General features: G+C 37.6%; 1 protein-coding gene across 5 annotated transcripts in view; it reads right to left on the bottom strand.

Moving 5' to 3' along the window:
• Positions 1 to 14,050: 14,050 nt before the first annotated feature.
• znf618 (zinc finger protein 618) overlaps positions 14,051 to 23,465 on the bottom strand; it is a 44,072-nt gene continuing 34,657 nt past the window's right edge. For all 5 annotated transcript variants that reach the window (XM_043239233.1, XM_043239236.1, XM_043239231.1 and 2 more), the window contains one exon: positions 14,051 to 23,447. In XM_043239233.1, the coding sequence (XP_043095168.1) occupies positions 21,916 to 23,447 (1,532 nt within the window). In that variant the 3' untranslated portion in view covers positions 14,051 to 21,915. The remainder of the gene's footprint in view (positions 23,448 to 23,465) is intronic.

Below are 23,465 nucleotides of genomic sequence, written 5' to 3'. Positions count from 1 at the left end.
TTTTTTTACCTTTTGTTTTAAGAAAGTTTTTTAACAAGGTACTTAATATCCAAAGGAAAAAAAGATTAACTTTATTCAAGATATATATTAATTTGTTTAATGAACCTCTTCTAATGGAAAAACTTGATGTGTAATATTTAATAAATTGTGGATTTTATTAGCAATAGCAGGTTAATAATTGTAATATATATATATATATATATATATATATATATATATATATATATATATATATATATACACACACACACACACATATATACATACAGTATATATATATATATATATATATATATATATATATATATATATATATATTTTGATGTATGTTTATAATAAAACAATACCAAGCTTAAACTCTTATGTGCTTCATTAGAATATTCCAGCAGTACTTTTTCATGTAAAACACACTGTAGACTCAATCACTGCACAGACGACTTTCACTCAGTTTGCACGTACTCCTCTAAAAGAGAAAAAAATATGCAGACGAGAACAGGATGGAGAAGCACAAAGACCAGGAATTTGTGCTATTCTGCATGAAATTGTTGGAGAGTTTATTTCCTCAGTTCTTTGAGGTGGTCCACCTTTGTATGGCAGACCATCTGTGTGGAGCGTGGAGACAGAGCTGGTGTGGAATGCCACAAGAGCTTTTGTTCTCTGTTTGTTTGGTGTAAACGAACACGCAGACAGCAGAAAATTGCTACCTACCATTAAACAGGGCCAAACCGATGTTAAATATTTGTCTCAGTTTTGTCACATTGCAGTGGTGAAACCGCATTTTTTTCCTTTGTCCAGACAGAACAGAAGAATGACATGGGTCGTGGCGGTCAGGTCGGCCAAATGACCTTAAGAGGAAACCTTCGGTTACAGTAAATTCCATGTCACTGAGTACATGACATGGTACACAGCTTGGGTTCAAACTCATGACTGCTTTACCATTATATTAAGTATTATCAGGTTAAACGATGGTTAGTAGATTTATAAGAAATATTTAATCCTTTTTACTTATACTGCCAGAAAAAAATATAATAAAAAATATGATCAAGACTTGCTTTCAAATATTACAACGTTCATTAGAATTACTATTTATTGTTTGAGCAAAACATTATTTAAGGTTTACGCTTAAAGCCAGGGGGTGAAAGGCAAGATGTTGAAATTATTTATGAGCTATTTAGCTTGATTTAAGGATTTTTACATTTTCTTCTGGAAAGCAAAAACTGATCTGCACTGCTGTATTTCTCCAAAGCCTCCCTGATGATGAAATAAACTTATTAATGTCTCGGGTGGCCCGAGGGCAAGCAAATGTTCGTTTAAGAAACATGCGCTAATATCCGGCGAACTTTTTTCCGTTTAAGAAGATCCATTGAAGTCGCTGAATAAAACATTATGAATTATTAAAAGGCAGTGTGCCTGCCCATTCTCACTGCAGTAAACTCTAAACAGTACCTGCTGTAATATATACCGCCTCTGAAATCAGAGAATAAAACACTGAAACAAAAACAGATCAATGGCAGAGTAATATCAAAATCTAATCAAATAATTGGACCTGAATTATCAGATAGTTCTAGTGGTAATATCAGCATAGCTATACCCCTTGTCTTTATTGATCTATTTTGTCCTGTGATTATACAATTACAGCTCTGATATTAAAAAAGGAGAATGGCTGAATATTACCGATACTTACCTTCTTGCAGAGCTCATAACTTACGTCTCGTTCATCTTAATTCGTCTTGTATTCCATTTGGCGTCTACGTATGTCACTCAGTGGATGGAAGCTGAACGTAGATCGATAGATCAATTGATCACCAAAAGCCTTTTTGAGAAAAACATGAACAAATTAAATTCATTTTGAAATTTCTTGTCTTGTTTTCCAGCCTAAACATTCTTAAAGAAACAGTAGACGCAATTACTTTATAGGATATCAAGCCTAAAAATGTAAAACGTACCAAAATTAAGTGAGTTCATGCTTAAAACAAGTACAAATAACCTATATGCACCAATATATAAACGTTTTCTTGCTTTAAGTAAAAAGGTCTGCTAATTTTGATTGATTGACTGACTGATTGATTGATTGACTGACTGACTGTTGTTCAAAGATCACGTCATTCTTTAGATTGTTTATGTCCCAATTCCAGTCCAGTTTCAGATCTTGTTAGCATGTGTTGCAGTGTTTACAGTGACTTTGGAAAAATACCTTAATCTTTTCATTGACAATAAAAACAAAGTTGCACAACTTACACCAGTCGGGTGCTAATAGCATGCAACGTTTAGACTCACGGCATGATGTTCAAAAGAAAAAAAAAACATGATAATCCTCCATACGTCAATCTTTACGCTGATATCCGATCGCCTGGAGTAAAAGGGAAAAAACACAGTATAATCCATTAATGCTTTGGCAAAAATAATCTCTCTTTGGAGCATGCAGCTGCCAACGTAAATGCACGGCCCCCTTATGAAGAATGATCCATTAAAAAAAGAGCATTATATAGAGAGCATCATTATAATGGACAATAATGTGAATCACCTTACAATATAACATCTGCTGGTCTTCGTCATAACGTCTCACTGATAAGATAACAACCATGGATATATGGTAGGCCTCAAAGCATCAGATATATTTGCAAAGAATGAGAAAATAATTATAAATCAACAAAAATGTTCCTACGTAAGCAGCATAGCGTTATGCTTTAAAATGTAAGTTCACCCCAAAATGAAAATTCTGTCATTAATCACTCACTCTTATGTCGTTCTAAACCTGTAAGACTTTCATTCATCTTCAGAACACAAATTAAGATATCATTAATGAAATTGGAGAGCCATCTGACTCTCCATAGACACAACTGAAATGGTCCAGTTCCAGAAACTGTAGTATATACATCAGCAAAACAGGATGTGACATCAGTAGCTCAACTTCACTTTTGCGTCGCTATGGGGATCGTTTTTTTGAGCAAAGAAAACAAAAATAACATAATTTACTCAACCATTCTTCTTCCTCGAGTTACTTCGTCAAACATTTCAGTTGTGTTGCTGTTTATGGATGGTCAGATTTCATCAAAAATATCTTAATCTGTGTTCCGAAGATGAACAAAGGCCTTATGGGTTTGGAACAACATCAGGGTGAGTAATTGATTACATAATTTTCATTGTGGTTGAACTAACCCTTTAACCATTTGACATTTTACTTATTATTAGCAATAACACATAAGCAAGTACATTTTAGAAGTATATGTTTAAAAAAAAAAAAATTGGATCAACATTATTGTTATTATTTTTATTTGTACATTTTTTTAAGAGTAAATCTGTGACATTTTTTTATTATTAGCGAAGCCAAATAAGCGATTACTAAATAAGTAATTTTCTATATAAATGTTATGTTATGTTATGTAAATGTGCATTTATACAGGTGCATCTCTGTAAATTAAAATGTTGTGAAACAGTTCATTCATTTCAGTAATTCAGCGTATTAAATAAATTCAGTGCACACACACTGAAGTAAGTCTTTGGTTCTCTTAACTATTATGATTTTGGCTCACATTTAACAAAAGCCCACCAATTCACTCAAATTAAAAAAATAAATAAAAATTAGTGAATGGTTGGCCTTCTGGAAGTATGTTCATTTACTGTACATGTACTCAATACTTGGTAGGGGCTCCTTTTGCTTTAATTACTGCCTCAATTTCAGCGTGGCATGGAGGTGATGAGTTTGTGGCACTGCTGAGGTGGTAAGGAAAGCCAGGTTTCTTTGACAGTGGCCTTCAGCTCATATGAATTTTTTGGTCACTTGTTTCTCATTTTCCTCTTGACTATACCCAATAGATTCTCTATGGGGTTCAAGTCTTGTGAGTTTGCTGGCCAGTCAAGCACACCAACACCATGGTCATTTAACCAACTTTTGGGGCTTTTGCCAGTGTGGGCAGATGACAAATCCTGCTGGAAAATTAAATCTACATCTTCAAAAAGCTGGTCAACATGAAGTGCTTCAAAATTTCTTGGTAAACAAGTGCAGTAACATTGGCTTTCAAAAAACACAATGGACCAACCCAGCAGATGACACTGAACCCCAAATCATCACAGACTGTGGAAACTTAACACTGGACTTGGGCTATGACCTTCTCCACCCTTCCTCTCTAGAACTCTAGAACCTTGGTTTCTAAATGAAATACAAAACTTCTGAAAACATCTGAAAAGAGGACTTTGGACCACTGTCCAGTTCTTCTTCTCCTTAAACCAGGTATGACAACTCTGATGTTGTCTGTGGTTCAGGAGTGGCTTAACATGGCCAATTTCCTTGAAACATCTGTGTGTGGTGGCTCTTGATGCCTTGACCCCAGCCTCAGTCCATTCCTTGTGAAGTTCACTCAAATTCTTGAATCAATTTTTAGATTGAATCGGCTGCGGTTAAGATCAGCAGTCTTCCTCCAACTGAGAGACCACTTTGAAGGCTCAGGAGACCTTTGAAGGTGTTTTGAGTTGATTAGCACCATATTCTAATATGCTGAGATAGTGAATTGGTGGGTTTTTGTTAAATCTATGCCAAAATCATCACAATTAAAAGCCCAGAGACTAAAATAAGTCTCTGTGCTTTGAATTTTTTTAAAACACAAGTTTCACAATTTCAATTGAATTACTGAAATGAATAAACTTTTCTAAAATGCACCTGTATGTGCATACTCACATCTCTTGTCTTGCCTAGTCTTATTTTGTTTGTTTGTTTTTTGATAGACAGGAAATCCATAAGTTTTATTAAAACACAAATGCATCACTCATTTTTGCATCACTTATACAGTGTTTTTTTAGTCCACCGTTCAAAGGGTAAAAAAGAATAAAGGATACATTTCTATACAGTTTTCTTCTATATAGTTCACAAACTTTCTCAACAGAGGAAGTGTAACGCATAAAACTGCTGGTGTCATTCAGACAAAGCTTTTCAGATCCCACTGGTCACCCTGACTGAACTGAAATGAACAACTGCTGCATAATTGGAGTCACAAGCAGAACAGTTGGTGTCCCACCATTCAATCTAATCTCCAGAACAAGACAGAGGTGATGCAAACCCCATTCTGTTCCTCTGATAATGTCATCTGAGAATGAAGTCATCCATGCACAAATCCAGCCAAGATCCCCACATGAAGAGGGGCTAATAAGCCTTTTCTAGAGCTTCATAAGTCTAAAACATGTTTCAGTTCATGAGTCTAAATAACTGAATTTGCCCTGTGCCTTACACGATGTTAGAATTTAACTGTCGTGACAGAACGTTGAGGAAATTAGGCTCAGTTTAATAGAACATTTAAGTATTTGCTTGTGTAATCGGCAATGTGTAACAAAAAAAAAATACCATATTTTACCATTCTATCCAGCTATCATCCCATTTAAATATTTTCCTGTACTTCCCCAGTATTTTTAATCTTGCTATAAAAAAATTCCACTTGGCGTATCTTATATGTTTGCTACATTCACCTTCGGTAAAACTCCCTTAATTTAAATGGCCCTAACCTCATTATATGAATAATCACATCAATATATTCCAAGGTTGTCCAGTTGCCAGATCTTGTATGAAACGCATTCTTCTCACACGACCGCTGAGATTTTCAACCCATTTTAAATAAATTTTAAATATAATTTTTGATCAGGCATACATCTACCTGCTCAAGAAGACGACTTAGGTGATGCTTTGGTTAAAAAAAAAAAGGTACAGCGACCAAGACTTCAGTGCTCAACATCAGAGTCTGACCTCACTAACGCTTGTGTGATATTCATGCATAAGTATCATAACCTTCCCTATCGCTGCTGCTGATTTCACTCTTCTGAGAAAGCTTTCCACCGCGTTGGACCATAGATGGAAAGATTCAGACATTAAGCAGGTCAAGCAATGATTATTTAGCGGTCAAGTACTTTCTTCACGCTAGACTAGCAAACCATTTCTAGATGGACATCGTTTTGTACACAGTGTGTCCTGCAGGGGTGATTTATTTCTGCAGGCCAAATAATAAAATAATAATAATAATAAAAAGTTGGATTTTTGCATTGAGGGGTGAGGCAAACGTCCGGGTCGGCCTAAACGAATTGTAACAATAAACCATTGTAAAAAATAAAATCACTGTATCACTTTATTTTTAAAACGGACTCAAACTTCATCAAATAAAAAATCAATTAAAAAAAATACATATATGGTTTAAGTTTGTCCTTTGACAAATTAAATTACACATTTAAACTAACAATATTATTAATAATATTAAAGTGTCCCAATTATGGGTAATAAAAGGTTCATATTTTGGTTTTGGGAGTTTCCCAAAAGCATGCTGAGATGTGTTACACACTGCATGAGAAGTCATTTTCAAATATCCATAATAGGGGCACTTTAATTAAGAACCGAAAGTGTATTTCATCAACAGATTTTGCAAACAAAAGCGCCTGCCCAGAACTGAGCCCGTATTAAATATGTAGCCTAATAACTTTATTGAAGTGAAGCTGCGATGATGCAACACTTTTAGTTCAGCCTGTGAGTCAGTCCGTCTGCTCTAAAGGATTCAGTAAAGGCTTTGTCATATTGATTTCAATCTAATGAGTCTTTAGGAGCAATTCATTTATGCAAGTTTCCATTCAATTTTCCCATTCAGCTCCGTGTATATGTGAAATTAATTGAACTAACTTCCTCTGCCTCTTTTCTCTTTACCATCTGCATTTTTAAGGCTGCCATCAGTATATTAAAAGTAAAAGATTTTAGTCATTTGGTAGGCCTGTTATTTATTAAAGTATAAATTATGATCAGTTAAATCTGTAATACTTAAATAGTGCTTTATAGCACAGTTTTGACAACCTGAGCTGTAACTTATATATATATATATATATATATATATATATATATATATATATATATATATATATATATATATATATATATATATATATATATATATAAATGAATAGACTAATAAAAAATATGTTTTACCAAAAAAGTTAGAGACCTGCAAATAAAGACAGGGGAATAAAAGAGCAGTTGTGTAGTCTCCTATTTAGTCTCATTTTGAATTTCTCAATGGCTTCATTTTGTTTGCCTTCGATTCAAAGTGAGCGGCACACAAACCCACTGCCTCATCCTGTCATGAAATCCACATCATTTTAGATCCCGTTATGAAGCATTATACAAGCTTTTTTTTTTTTCGTCCCAGGCAGCGCGTGATGTAAAACAGTCTCTCCTCGTGGTTTTTCTAGTCCATATGGAGGTGGTTAGAGGCCTCATTAGCTGGTTTGTGTTAAGCAGTTACAGTGATGTGCTACTATAAAAACCCTGCACTGATGAATTATCAAGGCTGAGACGTTTACAGCATCACCCTCTGGCTAAACAGCGGTCCTGCCAACCTCGGTACAGTAACAGACGTTTAGTATGGGTCGAACAGAAACTGTAAACCACAACAGCATCTCATTAAAAAGTGAAACATTCGAAATGATAACTCGATTTTTTTTTTTTTTTTTTTGAATGACGGCAATTAAAATAGCTGAACCGCACTGGGAACACTTTCTTTAACCCCTGTGTGATGTTGCAGTTTCAACTTTTCTGTTAATTTGACACCGTAAAGCCTATAAAATATACAAATTCCCAGACACCACAGGTTTAACGCAATAAAGTCCCTAATTGGATACAATTAAAAGCAATTCAGATGTTCAATTTAGGCACATATGCAATTTATAAACCATCGACACCCACATCGGGATAGAGGGTTGGGAGAGGATCCCCAAAATCCAAGTGCTCCTTAATCTTAACAGAAACATGCTCTCAGTATAAGAGGATATGCTGTGTTATTGCCAGAGATGTGCTTGACAGACCTACATTAGAAATGAATGAATGCAGTTTTTTAAGATGTGATTTATCATGTTATTACTTTATCATTAAACTATCCAAAAGCATGATAATAGAATTAAAACAAGAGATCGATTTCTTCAAGCGCAAGTAGGACTAGTCAGTTTGAGCTTAAGAAGTGTGTCGCCTTTCTTCAGCTAGTTTTCTGAAGACTGCAATGAACTCTGTTATTATGACATAGGTGTTTCATTATAAATCATGCAGTGCAACTTAACAGTTACAGTCAGAATTGTGTATTAAATTGCAGTTACGAAAGCGTCAGAATTGTGTATTTTATTTTTGTGTTCCAGAGTAGAAGCGGTGTTTCATACACACCACTTAATCAGCTTTGCTTTAATTAAATTAAATTGCATTTAAATTAATTTAGAGTACAGGAACTCACACAATGTCGAGATGACTCGCATCATATAAGCTAATTCATTTTTCTTCCTGAAATAAATAAATGAATAAATAAATAAATACAACTCAAGTCATGCTTTGTAGATTTAAAATGCAGCTATTAATCCCATTAGACTGGCCAAATGTGATATTTTAAACAATTATAGTGATATCTTAATCGGGTACTAAATATTTGATTTTTGTGTTTGTTTGTTTTTGTGTGTGTGTGTGTGTGTGTGTGTGTGTGTGTGTGTGTGTGTGTGTGTGTGTGTGTGTGTGTGTGTGTGATTATGAAAGTATTATCAGTTTGTTTTGTCCATATGATACAAGTTATGGGTGAACCTGCTTTAACTCAAGTAGGGCTGGGTATCGAGTTCGAAACTTTTAAGGGACCGACCGAATTGCCTCGATAACATCGAAAAACATCGTTCGGTACAAAAGCCGCCTCCTAAGGAGTTAAACTCATCAATAAGCCCGCAGCACTAGCCGTCGCGTTCGAGAGCGATCCGAACACGTAGTCTAACAGCTCTCGCGGGAATTTGAGTCGAACACTGTTGGAAGCCAAACAACGCGATATTAAAGAGTTCGCGTCGCAGGCACGCCTCAACGGGGAAATGTTCGCAAACGCTGACGAACTGACAGCGCGACGCGAACCCTTTAATACCGCGCTGTTTCGCCTTGCATTTGGGTTGTTTGGCTTTCCGTAGAACAACCTGACGTTAGTTTACGCCGGTTACAGAGATGTGGCTCACTCGAGTGTTTGTAATAACTGAAATGCTGAAAAATATTATTTCCTCTGAGTGGAAGAGAAAATACAGCTAGCTGTAAGACAGCGTAACAGACGTTTAAACAGGTTTTTTTGTGTGTGTATATATATGTATATATGTATTTTTACGAGATGAAAAAAACGTTTTTTGGGGAGAATGTAATCTTATCGTATCGAAAAAGGTAGCGTTCAGGAACCGGTATCGATATTGAAATGTTTGGAACGACACCCAGCCCTAAACGCAAAACAAGACAGTAAAGCGCATTGTATCATATTTTATCATAACGGACACAAACCAGTATTTTTGTGCCCGAATTGACTTTCAGTGAAGTAAATAACTCTAACAGCTTTATCTGTTGTTTGTGAGGTTACCTGTATTTAAAAAAAAATACTTATTTCTGAGTGAGAGTAATTGAAAATCACCGCTGCTTACTCTACCATAAACACAATGATAAAGCCATCATCACGACAGGAAAGGAATGAATGCTGGAACGGATCAGGAATCAAGACATACTGGAGAAAACCACAAGCACCTGTCAGATCGCCTGGCAGCAATCCAAACTATGGGAATCAAAGATAATTTGTGCTTCAGATGTTTTGAAGATTTAAGTAAACTTGACATCCTTGAGCACGACTGTATTCACACACCTTTTCTTTGGTCTTTTTGCTGCACTGTATTGTTTTTGCATCTTCCTCTTATTGTTTTAGGGGTTTTTTTCCGTTCTCCTTTAATGTTACAAAAGCAACTTGCGTTGGTTCTAGGCCAGAAGCCCGCTTTCACATAATTTCTGACCCAGTTCTGTTTATTCGATACAAAGCAGACACAGGACAGGGATTCAGTACGCATCATATAAAGATCTGGAAAACATCTCTTTTGCGATATTATTTATTCGTGAAGCAAAGAAAATTTAAATGATCGAAATGAAAGATGACGGATTCACTTTCCCACTGAAAGTATGTTTTTATTGTTTTTCATATGTAAAAAAAAAATGCAAATGGTTATTTAAAAACAATAGAAGCTTTCCCTGTTACGCAAATCGTTTAGGTTCAAGATAAAACTGTTCTACCTGTTGACATCATTGTCACGTTCTTCTGAATCACTCTGAACTAACTGCCTGAGAGGGAGAACCAATAAAGACAGCTAGCCGTTTCCTGTTTTCAACAAACAGCTAGACAGAGTAAAACTGAAACACATGTTTGATAGGTCATCAGAAGCGTTTGCCGTAAAACGCAGCAACTTGAAACGCAAAGTAAATGTTTTACTGCCACCTAGTGTCTCCTGAGCATGCAAGACTGAATCATCATTTTACATCTTTTTTTTTTTTTTTGTCATTTTAGTTTATTTGTTTAAGTTAGCTTTAGTAAATAATAAAAAAAAAGTAGTAAATGTTTTCGTAAAATGAAAAAAAAAGAAAATTAGTTTCTATGTGCTCTTGAATCTTATTCTTTAGGGCAGGTTTAAGCAAGTTTAATAAAAAAAAAAAAAAAAAAAAAAAAAAATGAAGATGTCACAAAGGCCAAAGCAAACCATTATGTTTAAGGTGGAAAAGTCAGACAGTTCTGCATTTTAATTATTTTGGTATTTTAAAAAAAATCGCCAAAGACTTTAAAAGCAAAATGTTTATTTATTTTAGTTTGTTTTTTTTAAATAAAGTAAAAAAGATTGGATTGATTTAATCTCTGCAATTTACGATATACTGCTAAATCTATTTTAGTCTAAATATATACAATAATGTTGCTAAGAAGGTGTCTCAAACTACCCGAATATATAATGAGTAAAAGCAGCTGGCCAATCAGAGGCTGTTTATCTGCTGTCTTCCTTTTACGAATCTTTATTGTCAGGATTTTACAGTTTTTGTCATACACAGCCTTGTAAAGTAGGCCTATGCAGCTTGCACGATTTGAGTATAGGGAGGATCAGATCTGCTAGCAGTTCAGCAAACACAGATTATAAAATGTCCAGCAGAGGGCAGATGTTTGATGGACTGACCCGCACCTGTACTGCAGGACAGGGGAAACTCTTCTGGAGCCTTCAGTCTATTCTTCATCTTATGCACTGAGGTGATGTGAGAGAGCATGGCAGTATCAGGATCCTGTGGAGAGAGTTAGATGGTGAGAAGCTGCGGACAAGTTCACATTAACAAAGACGAGTGCTTAATTGTATTGAATGAGCATTTTTAGTATATTTCACCTCTTAATGCAGCCTGGGCTGGTTTTAGATGAAGGGTTTTCAGCAGGGTGAGTAGCAAGATTGTGTTCAGTTCAACTATTTCCGGTACTTAGTCCAGTCCAACATAAGAAAACATATCCGGAATCTGCATCTGAAATAGCGTTTAGATGTATTTACACAGCTGATGTATCTCAGAGGCATATAAACGCATCAATAGGCTTAATGTTTTGTTTATAACATAAAACGTTGAGTACTGTTATTAACAGTCGCAATGTGAAATTAAAAATTGCAGGTGACTGATAATAACTGAGTCACTGAGTTTGAACCGATTCATTCAAACTAAGCATTTGACTGTAATGAGTGAATCACTGAATCGTTTATTCAACCGATTCGTTTAATCAAATTCAATAAGTAAACATTTTGCTCAAAAAAAGTGCTCCTGTGATCTTCGTTTTCGAACTATTTTTGTTAACGTTAGCAAAATTGAGCATTAACAAGCAATATTATGTCTAAACTGTAAGTCGCTTTACTGAACTTGTATAAAAATGATTCAATGCTATTAAAGCGGTACTCTTTGTGTGATAGATATAAAAGCTAAATATATTAAATTAGCCTATATAAATATAAAACGCATACAGAAGCATTTTTCCGTTTATAATTTAGGATGCATGGAATTTTTTTTGTTTTAATAAACAATCCACGAATTGGGAGCCTATTTGGTAATGTCAGATCGCATAGAATTTCAATGAAATCATCCTCGGTTGTGCGCGCACTTACTTGCATTAGCAAAGGCGTTTATTAGAAGTGTCTGTGTTCTTCTCACTAAAAAATGGGCTTCAGGGAAAAGTATCGGAGTAAAGATATACTCTTTAATTAAGAAATGTAGTGGAGTTTGATCGGCCTTCTACTTTCTGTTTTATAATGTATATTGATACTGATATGTTTATAAATAGAGTAGGGTCGGTGAAGCTGACAGCTCAAATTCACACATTAGCTAACTAAATGCGATACCTTTCTTTGTTCCATAATAACGGACTATAAAGTTAAATTAGGTGGCATGCTATTGATATCTATATGCACGCAGTAGGGTCACTGAATCAAAATCCGGTCAAATTTATTATAGCTACTGAAATGTGATACACCTCTTTATTTCATAATAACTGACTATAATGTTTCTATAATGTAATAGTAATTCCGATGTTGTTTGTGGAAACCTTCTTCAGTCCAGAAACCCAGAGGGCCTCGCTTTACATGAAACAAGCTTATGTTTGGAGAAAACAAACAATGAAGAAGTCATCCAATCTTCTAAAATGCACTAAAAAAATACCAAACACTTCATACATCAGATCAGATCTTTGCAAATCTTACAATACCATGTTAAGCGACAGTATTCACGTTTACGCAAATTACACCTGTCAGGATTTCCTGAAGTTTTACTGGACTGTTGGACATTGGGACGTCAACAACGGCAATTTCCTGCACATCAACAATGGCTCTCCCCGTAATCAAGACCTTTTGTATAAGTAGGACCTGAAACTGTAGGTATTCGCCAAAATGAAAGTCCAAAATTGCGTTTTTCTCGCATTTGTTATCCTACTTTGTCACACGCAGAAACTTTACACCCTGAGAGCAATGCGTATTCATTAATAGAAAGGAAATACCGAGTCCATCCAAACCTGAGGTATAGAAAGGAAGGAAGGTTCCCACACCTTATTAAAGTGGTCAATGGATGCCCATTCTTTGCATGATTCTTTTTGAATTTGCATACCAAGCTACTCCTTTATACGTACGGGTATATAAGATGGCAGGTCACCCTTGTCCCTAACCAACGCAACCAGAGCCTTTATGACCCGATGAACTAGGCCGGGTAGAGTCAGACTCAATGCACCCACAATGCAGTGCAGCGAACAGAAACTTCCAGGGCCCGGTTTATGGCAGGGCCCTTCTTTTACCACAATAGTGGATAAAGGTTTGCTACATTTCAATTGGATCCGGGTGGACTAACATAAGCAAACTGTCCTACGCCTTCTGATAAAGATGCAGATACCTCTTCAAGAGCAAGAAGACTTTTAAGACAACAACAGGACTTCTCATTGGTCAAAATGCAGTTTCACCCACCAACAGGCCGATCCCTTTTGGTCTGCGACCGCCATAAAAATCCTTTAGGACCTCTAGACGGCAATGGGTGAAACAAAGAGAGATCACAAAAATTCCACCCATTCATAACTATGTTCTCAAACCTTAAACTGATGCAAACTACAGCAAATACATCTCACGCTTTTTCAGAGAAATTAATATTATTTTCAGTGACAGAAACGTGTCGCGCAACATCTTACACAAACTCAGCTGTTAATGGACAAGTGAATGCCTGCATGACAGTTCGATCTTTTTTCATCATGTTTGCATTTCATGTGTTTGTAACATTGCCGTAGGTATTCTGGTTGTGGTGTGTTACGTGACAAATGCACTGGTAAAACTTTAGTGACTGCCACCGGACTGCTCACTTGACCACAGGGAACATAACTATCACTTATCCAAACCTCTTTCGGAGACCATTGTATTATCAGTACATGATTTTCTAATTTGCATTGTATATTATAAAGCCGATAAAGCAGTTGATAAATAATCTGTCCCGTATTTGTTTGATGCATAATAAGGTTCTTCACCTTATTTCTTTCAGAGTAGCAACAGTGTATCTTTCCAGGTAACGTAGCTCTGACATAGCAACAACATAATCACTTGCACTTCATGAATCTTTTGCACTTTATTCTTACTTCATTTATAGTTAGCAGTTGTTGATTACTCTTGTCTGTCAAATCTACTTTATTACGCTTCTTCCTTGTGTTGACGATACAGAAAAATTGAGTACTCAACACAGTCAAATAAAAAAGTCTTTTTATTTGATAAAAAGGGCAAAGTATTGTGAATGCATTTGCATAGATGTAAAAAAAATACATGTTATTTTAACAAATTATTTTTATTTGCCAGGTTGAGAAATTCACATTACTCCAATCATATAATAATAATAATAATAATAAAATAAATAAAGATAAATAGAATCAGTATATTAACTTTGTTAAAACTTTTGTCACATTTGAGAGGGGCATAGCTATACCACAAATAATGGCTTTTAAAAAAACGAATGCTGTAAACCGCCTTGCAGAAGGCATCGTTAAAAAATGACGGTTTGATCACAATAAACATTCTCCTTTGTTAACATACAGCGGTTGAAAATACATTGCTACACATAATAGTGTGTGTAATTAACTAAATTAATTAACATAATAATACAGGTTGTCTTAATTCACAACCGAGTTTTGAGTTGATGAGGTGACGCTGCTTTCCTTGAACACACCAAGAGAATCCTTTCTCACCCGGAGACACTATTCTCATCCATTTATTATGCTCTGAAAACACAAAACAAAATGCAATCATCTAATAAACTGATCTTATTCTGTGTGTGTGTGTGTGTGTATATATATATATATATATATATATATATATATATATATATATACTTATTATATTTTCTGGCTGGATGTCTGACACCGGTTTTCCATGGTCAGTGCGTCCATGTCTGGCTTAAGTTCTTGTGCTGTAACAATCCATAAAACAGCATGGAGCTTCTTGGAGCATCGGTGATGCGTGATCTGTGCCTGATCTTGTTTTGATTCATAATTGAAAACATCTGAGATAGGTGCTCCCAAACATGGACAGAACACGAGCAGCATGGAGCCGGAGCTGTGCTAGGGGCAGCAGTCGGAGAAGCGGAGGAGGACAGTGGGTAAGATTGTCCTGTTCCAGTTGGGACTTCCAAAGGTGAAATTTACTCTGGAAAGCTACAATCATGTCCGACATCTGCGTGATGATTCGTTTGCATCCCTGTAGCCTGATTCAGTTGGGCGAGATGCTCAGTTATGTCACACAACATAATAAAGTCGCACAGCCAGTTTGGATCTCACAGCTCTGGCAAGTGTTTTACCCTACTTTGTATGAAAGCAACAATGTCCTTCCTAAGCTCAAAAAATTTTAGGAGGCTACACTTCTGCTCAGCCACCTTACTTCTGTATGGTATGGCACGTCTCCATGCTTAAAGCCATGAAGTTCACCATTTTCATGACTGTGGTCATTATATCATCCATTTTCAGAACCTTACACAGAGCTTCTTGATGCGGCAGTGATACGTTATTAGAGGTGCCTGTTACTTTTTTTCATTTTGTCCTTCATTAGTCCAACCAAGCCCGTTTTTTCTCCACACATTTAAGTTGCACAATCGGTAGTTAGGGCCATTAACTTTTCCAAGGGTAATTTAATTTTACTTTGCATTGAAAACGTCCTTCCCCGTTGTTGTCCCATGCATGGCAGCTACATCCAAGAGCTCTATCTGGCTTCACGCCCCTTATTAAAAATTGATAACTGCAACGTATCTGTGCTTTCATCAACGGTTAACGGAAAAGCCAGACAAACGTGGGTCTTGTTGGCCAGCTGCGTTCGTTTTCTTGCCAGTCCCGTAACTTGCACAGTCCTGTCACTGTGTTTCTTGACCAACTTAAAATTTGTAAAAGTCTGTATCTGGTCGGGACACGCCTTCAGCATGCATCGCTTGCAATACAAAAATTTAATTCTTCTTGGACATTTTGTTGTTAGTATTTGTAATACTGCTTATTTAAAAAGAACCAAAGATCATTTTACCAGCTACGAACAGTGAATGAAAAGCACCTCTGTGGCGTCCCTCGCTAGTAGATATCAGACCTATGGAGGCAATGTAGTTTCGTACTCAGGTACTGAGCCTTTTGGCTGTTCTATGCAAGTATTAATGTTTTGAACTTGATGCAAGCCACAAACATTAGCCAGTGCAGAGAGATGAGTGAATGACTGAGGCATTTATATAGCTCTTTATTGTGCATTGCCTTACACCAAAGTGCTTTACAATCATGTGGGCGGTCTCTCCTCAACCACCACCAGTGTTTAGCATCTATTTGGATGATGCAACGGCAGCCACAGGAAAACGGCGCCAGTGCGTTTACCACACACAAGCTACAGGTGGAGAGGAGAGAGAGATAGAGTGGCTTTAGGTCACTTTTCCACTGCCGGGCCAGTGCTTTAAAAGGGCTGGGCGGGGCTAATAGCCTCGAACCCGTAGCACCAAACCCAAAATCACGAAGCTTTACTAAAATTCGGAAATGCAGCAAGGCAGAAGTCTAGCCAGAAGAACACTGCGGTGAAATTAAGTGTCCCCAACTGAGCAAGCCAGAGGAGACAGCAGCAAGGAACCAAAACAGAATAGAATAGAGAAAAAAAAAAAACAGGCTCAGTCAACAAATGCAACGGGGAGTGTTCCGTTCCGGCTGATCTAAGTAATGCAGCCTAACAATCCTTGATTTAAATAATAGAAGCGCATTAGTGTGTTATTTGTAAGCCACGTTAGAGAGATGGGTCTTTAATCTAGATTTAAACTGACAAGAGTGTGCATCCCAAACAGAGCTATGCAGATTGTTTCAGAGTTGGGGTGTATTTTGATATTCTAGGTATTATAGTGCTTTATGAGTAATTAACAAGATTTGAAAACCTATCTGATGTTTGATAGGGAGCCAGCGCAGAGTTGACAGCACTGGGCTAATACGGCCATATTTCCTAATTCTAGTTCGCTCCATTTTGGACCAGCTAAAGTCTGTTTATCAAGCGTGAAGAACAGCCACCCAACAAAGCATTAAAACAGTCCTCGAGGTCATAAACGCATGAATAAACATTTCTGCATTTGACGTTGAGAGCATGGGTCGCAATTTAGATGCTTCTGAGATGGAAAAACAGAGTTTTACAGATGTTTCAAAGGAAAGATTCCTATCAAACAGCACGCCTAGGCTCCGAACTGATTCAGAGGAATTAACAGAACAGCCCTCGAGTGTTAGACAGTGTTCTAGGTTACTACATGTGGAGCTTTTAGGTCCAATAATTTACTCGTAATCCATTTTTTTTTCTATACTGACTATGCATTTCATCTCAATTTGGTGTGTTTCTCCAGTCACAAAGAAATATAGAGCCGAGCATCATAAGCATAACAGCGATAGCTAACACCATGTCTCCTGATTATATCTCCCAGAGGTTACACGTAAAACGTGAAAAGTAACAGCCCTAGTACGGAGCCTTGAGGTACTTCATATTTCACTTGTGATCACCATGATATCTCCTCATTTACTGCTACGAGCCGATGCCGGTCAGATAAGTACAATTTGAACCGCGCTAAGTCACTTCCACTAACGCCACAATAGTTTTCTAGTCTATTCAAGAGAATACCGTGGTCGATAGTGTCGAATGCGTTACTAAGATCCAATCACACTAATAAAGAGATACAACCACGATCTGATGATTATTTAAAAAAAAAAAATCTTTACTTTTAATCGGCTATAAAATCAAATACATTACTTGACAATAACCATTTGTATAATGTATTTCCAAACGACAATTTTAGCGTCATATCGTCACAATTCAAATGTTTTTGTTGGGGACCTCACAACAGGGGCATTCCTGAAACAAAAACTCATTTTAAACTTGAGTTTGCTTCAAAGTATGAAACTAGCAATATGGTACAATAAAGTCTTACATGTGCAAATAAAGACATTTAGATTTTTCATTTCATGACCTCTTTAAAGTGCACTTGCTTTCATATATATATATATATATATATATATATATATATATATATATATATATATACAAACTCATCATTAAGTTAGTCATTAGTAACTAACAAGAACAATGCAATATAAAGACTTTGTGTTGCTTGTTTGAGGATATTTTATTCACACAGCACATACTACAGGAGTAGATAGATTCTTAGAACAGCGCAGTGTACTACTGACAGTTGATAAGGAGAGAAAAAACTCTATCAGTCATGTTTAGAAAAATAGTGTTGTTAAAAAAGTATAAATTAGACCTACAGCTGAAACAACTTAATACACAAAATCAGAAAAATGCCTGTCAAAGACAAATGTAGGCTGGACTATAATGGGGGGAGACCTTCTCAAACAAACAGAATGAACAATATTACTAATCGTTGTACATCCATAAATAGTTGTGATTAAAACAGTGTTTTATACTTTCAGAGATTAGGATTTGTCAAAAACTTGCCTGCTGCTGAAGAGCATTTTGCATTCGACCAGCTTTCATGTTTCCCCCAAAAATGTACACATTCATCCAGGGAAAAAAAAAAAAAAGAGAGAGAGAGAGGGAGAAGGATAGAGAGAGAGAGAAAGAGAGAGAGGGAGAAAAGAAGAAGAAGAGGAAAACCTTCATGAAGTCTGACATATTCATAGACTGAGTTTATCAAAATAGCTGAAATGCTTGAATAGAAAACAGAGGTAAGATGTTTGGAGACTCTTTGCAAAGACAGATTTCTGAGACACTTCTGCCCTCTCGTGGTTACACAGAAAAACGACAATATTCAACAGCAGCTGTTTCTGGGCCAGGTTTATCAAAATCTTTTTTTTTTTTTTTTTTTTTATACATATGAACATTTCTGCACATGCTAGCCAGTATCATTATCTGTATTTTGGGGTATGTGAGATACCAAGTCCAAACAACATGCATCCCTGCTACTTTTTTTTTAGCAGATAATTTTTGTATGAACTAAGTGCTTAAGCAATTCAGGCTAATGGCGGCCTTAACATTATGACCACTTACGTGCTGGAGCTAAAATACGGTTGTTACTCCTCTATTGAGCGTTTATTTGCATTCGGATAGATCCAAACTCTTTCCCACCACCTATTTGGGAACAAAATGGACTGGAACGGCGTTTAAAGTGGACATTAGTATTCAACCACTATTAATAAATAATAACAACAACAACAGCAACAACAAAATAGTTGAAAATGGCGGTGCTTTTCTCAAAGCTAACAGTAGTGTTTCTGAATTTGTTTTTGTTCATAATAAACGCGGGAACACGAAATGCTCACGCTGAGACATGGCGCCATCTTGTGGTGCATGGCTACATGACATGTGACAGTGTGATTGACCTGAAGGCATTGAGGTTGGAAGCGGGAAGTTTCCCGCCTTTGACTTCGTCTGGAAAGAAGTCTTAGTCCACTCTACAACCGACTTAACTTAAAAAAAATTCAGGCAGTGACAATAACATTAAAGTAAGGCCAAAAAGAAGTGAACTGAAATGCTTTTTGATGACTATCACATTAAAAAAACAAACAAAACAAAAAAAAAACACTGGCTAATTTTTCATATTTTTAGTGACCTTACTGGGAAGCACAATAGCACAAATGAGTATATAATAAGCAGAAAAAGGCAACACTGCAAAGAGCGTACTGTTTAAAAGCAGCAGCTTCACAAGCGTAATAAACCAAGTGCCTCTGTCGATGTTGGTTTAAGTAAAATTGCACGACACAATGCGTCTTTGGTCGCTAATCTTTGGTCAAACATAACCGACACAAATGGGTTAAACTGTTATTCACAGCCGCAAAACGCCGAAATTGTTCGCTATAGTTTTATATCATTTAAAAATGATGTGTGTGTGTGTACATCAGTGTTTGGGATTAACAACCGTATTTACCAGCAGATGTTATTCTTGCGCCTACAATGTCTCCACAGGTCACCAAAGTCATTTAGAGCAAATAACGCCTGTAGCGACAGGAACAGATGATGATAGCCAATAGACGACGAGACTTTTAGGACTTCTTAAAAAATTTGTTCGGAACTGTTCACGTGGTCAAAAACTCTTCTGTACGGTTTCCCCCCCGTGTAAGCCTATTTCCTAAATACTTAAGAGTTTTGTCTCACTCTCTCGTTCACCACACGATACCACCATTTTACATAACCTGAGAGAGGTCAACAGCCCAAAGCGCACACCTCATGCTTACCCATTTCAATGATGCGATTGACTACTTCACTGCCATTTCAGTCCTATAGCACATTAACTGAACCCTCAAAATTTGGCTTTGACTCCAGAAAATCTAAGTCAGTCACTATTGTTGCAGAATGCGGTTGTCGTTCTTTTATAAGGACATCTGCACATGAACAAAACCTTATTTAGCACTCAAAATAGGATTGACAACAGTATTTGTGCTGTTGTGTGAACATTGACTATGCATTTGTAGATCTCTTCCACTTTATTAAAGATAAAAAAAAAGTCTTATATTGTCTGCATGCATATCTGTATAATCACACAAAGATGTTCAAGGCATTACAAGACAAACTATATAATACTAAATCACATCTTTCCTTGGAAAAAACTACTGCAAAATACTCTTGAAGATCATTTATTTTATTATGAAGTGAAAATTGTTACTTCTGTTTGTTTACTAGAACAATTTTGAAATGAACAGTTGTTCAAAGGCAGTGGAAATTTATGAGGGCGAAACCGTTATGAGGAAGCATGAGTATTATGAGATAAAACTACGAATCTGTCCGGAAATGGCAATTATTCACAATGACAAACTACTTTTAAAAGATACTTTGGTCCTAATCTAGGCAATGATTTTTTTTTTCTAGTTAATGTTTTCACTAATCTAATTACCTGCTGTAGATAAATGAGGAAAATAATGATAAGAGAAATCCAGTGCATAAATAATGAAATATTTGTTTAGCTTTATCCTCTTAAAATGCATTCAAACAATAATGCAGTTAGCTGCCTCTGTTCAAGGAGGTTTGTACCGAGACAGTGAGAGACAGACAGTTTCTGTATTTCATAGCCCTATTCCCACTTTTTCAGAAACGAGATCTGAATTACATAATTAAAAAAAATAATAAATCAGATCCACTGTACTGGAACATCAGATCATTCCTATATACTTCCATAACCCAATATTATTGGGCATCCAATCTTGGGGTTTAAGTGACTGTTTCAGGTATTGCAGATTGTATTGTAGAAAGAAATGATCCCAGTGAGCTGTAATGGGGAAAAAAAAGGCTGCTACAAAGGTGCAAGGCATCAAAGTCAGCTTGACAGTATAACTTCTGCTACGGAACATTTATTGCAACGTTATTGTGAGAACTGACAAAAAAAAAGAAAAAATTAATAAATAATTGCAAACTCATTTATCTATGCGACCCAAGTATAAATTTGAGTTTTGCTGGCCTTAAACTCCTGAGGCTGAACAAGAGCTTAACACACTCAAACCCGGTTAACTGAGATTACTGAATCAGGGCCTGCCTACGACAAGACTTATACCTTTACAAGCTTGATCTGCCCTCTGAGAAACTGCTAAAGAGAGGTATCGTTCGGATGTCACAGCAAAGAGTGTTTGTGGTTTTCATAAAGGCGTAATTGCAAAGAAATGGCTTTTTCTAAGTACCCGGTTTTTTTCCTTCGCTAGATGGAAATTATGTTGTGTATGATTTCAATAATCCACTGACTGAATTTCAGATGGATTCCACAGAAAGAAAAGAGAGATGGATGAGCCACATACTGATAAAAACACATCACAACTTTAAGCGATATTTTAACAGAAACATCGAAAACACAAGTTCACGTCCGTGTCCTCACGCAGACTGTATTTTCATTGAGTTGCTTCTGTTGCCACTGCCAATGCCAAGCTACTGTATGGTCTGAAGGGATGTTGTGAATTAGTTGTAAATGTACCTTTCCTTGGTAAATTTCTATCATGTGCCTCGTTGATAGACACTTGCGGTAAAACAGGATTTTTGGAAGGGGTAAAGAGAAGTGACCGGTACATCTGGTTCAAAAAGTCTCCATTTCAAACAGTCTATGGTGCCATTAGCTGAAAGCCCTGAGCCGTCTCAAGCAAAATTACTCTTGAGGAAGACCAGCTTGTTCATCTCCTCTGCAGTGACCTGCTGCTTTCTCTTCATGGCTAAGGTCTGCTCGCAAATGCTAACGCACTCTCCATGCACAGCTACAGCCGGTACAGCTAGCAGCCACAGAGCTAACCGCGACAGCCTGGGGTATCTGTCCATGACCGAGCTCCAGTACTGCAACAGGTCACCGGTGCCATTGAAGAGTGGTTCACCGAGGTACTGGAACAACTCTTTTCGTACCTGTGGCTCTTCAGCATCGCACGATGGCCTCTCCAACCCACAGTCCAGCCGGCCACGCTTTGGTGCTGACGGCCCTTCGTTATCCCGCTCGTCAACAGACATGCCCCCAGAACCACCGCTTCCTGATTCCCTCATATTAGCAGCCATGTCACACACCCTTGAGATAATGTCCTCATGCTGGTATGCAGGTACTGGCCGCAGCTTAAGCTGCGGATCCAAGATCATTGCAACTTGATGGACACGCTCCACTTTGAAGTTCTCCTTCAGGGCTTCCAAGAAGTAGTGGCAGAGTTTACTGCCAGCACCCGCTTCACCGGCTTTGGAGGTGAAAAGTTTTTCGAGACGGAGGTAGACGGGAAGGACGTGTTGGAGCGTGGGACAGCGCTCCACACTCAGCTCCTGAGCTGCCTGCCTTAGCGGTGCAAGCAGACATGCAAGCGTGCCAAGCAGGTGCTTGTTCAGGCCTTGCAAGAGTGGCACAGTGCTCTTCGAGCGGCCGTACGCTTCACAGGTGGCCTCAAAGTTCTCGTGCACCTTGAGCAAGGCCTCTGCAACTGCATCCCAGCAGGGAGGAGCGGCAGGCTCTTCTGCAGCTTTCCCTTCTTGACTGAAGCTGGTCGTTGCAGCAATGTCGCGACATGTAGCCAGAAGCTCTCCTAGTTCATGAAGCCCTCGTGCTTGCAGGCTGCGGCGACCGAGAACGGCCTGAACCGTGGCTGTTAGAGAGCAACCTGCGCAACGAAGGCCAATTCCGGTGCGACCGCAAAAGGCTACCGAAGACAAACGCGGCTCTGTCACGTAGACTGTGCGGATTTCCGACATTACAAATTCTGACAGAACGTTCTGGACCCAGTGGTGTATCTGCTCAGGACTCTCCCTTAGCGAGGCCTCCTTGAGGCCCAGCACGTAGCGCCGGAGTCGCACACCCTCCACTTGATAAGCTGTCAGCAAATAGCACGAGTCTGGTCCTATAGTTTGGGAATGGCAGGTCACTGCAATGCCCAACGATGAGTTGGAACCCAGGGCGCAGGTGACTTTCACTTTGACCTGATTGTACATACGGGGGAGCTGTTTTAATGCCAGCGAGCTCATATCTCCCAGGGCTTCACGGATGGAATAGGCCCCATTACGTGAACCCGTGTCCACCAAGGTCTGAGCAAGCTTTAGGAAGTCTTTGCTGCTGAGGACGCCAAGAAGGCCAAGGTCTACACACATTACTCTCAGTAAACGTTCAGCCACTTGTTGTCTTTCCTTTTCTGGAAGTAATCTGTTCTCTGCAAAAGCAGAATGAG

This window comes from Puntigrus tetrazona, chromosome 5 (genome assembly GCF_018831695.1).
Source record: "Puntigrus tetrazona isolate hp1 chromosome 5, ASM1883169v1, whole genome shotgun sequence".
In the NCBI taxonomy this organism is placed as follows: Eukaryota; Metazoa; Chordata; class Actinopteri; order Cypriniformes; family Cyprinidae; genus Puntigrus; species Puntigrus tetrazona.
Note: the sequence above shows the minus strand (reverse complement) of the source record. Positions and strands in the feature narration are given on the sequence as shown.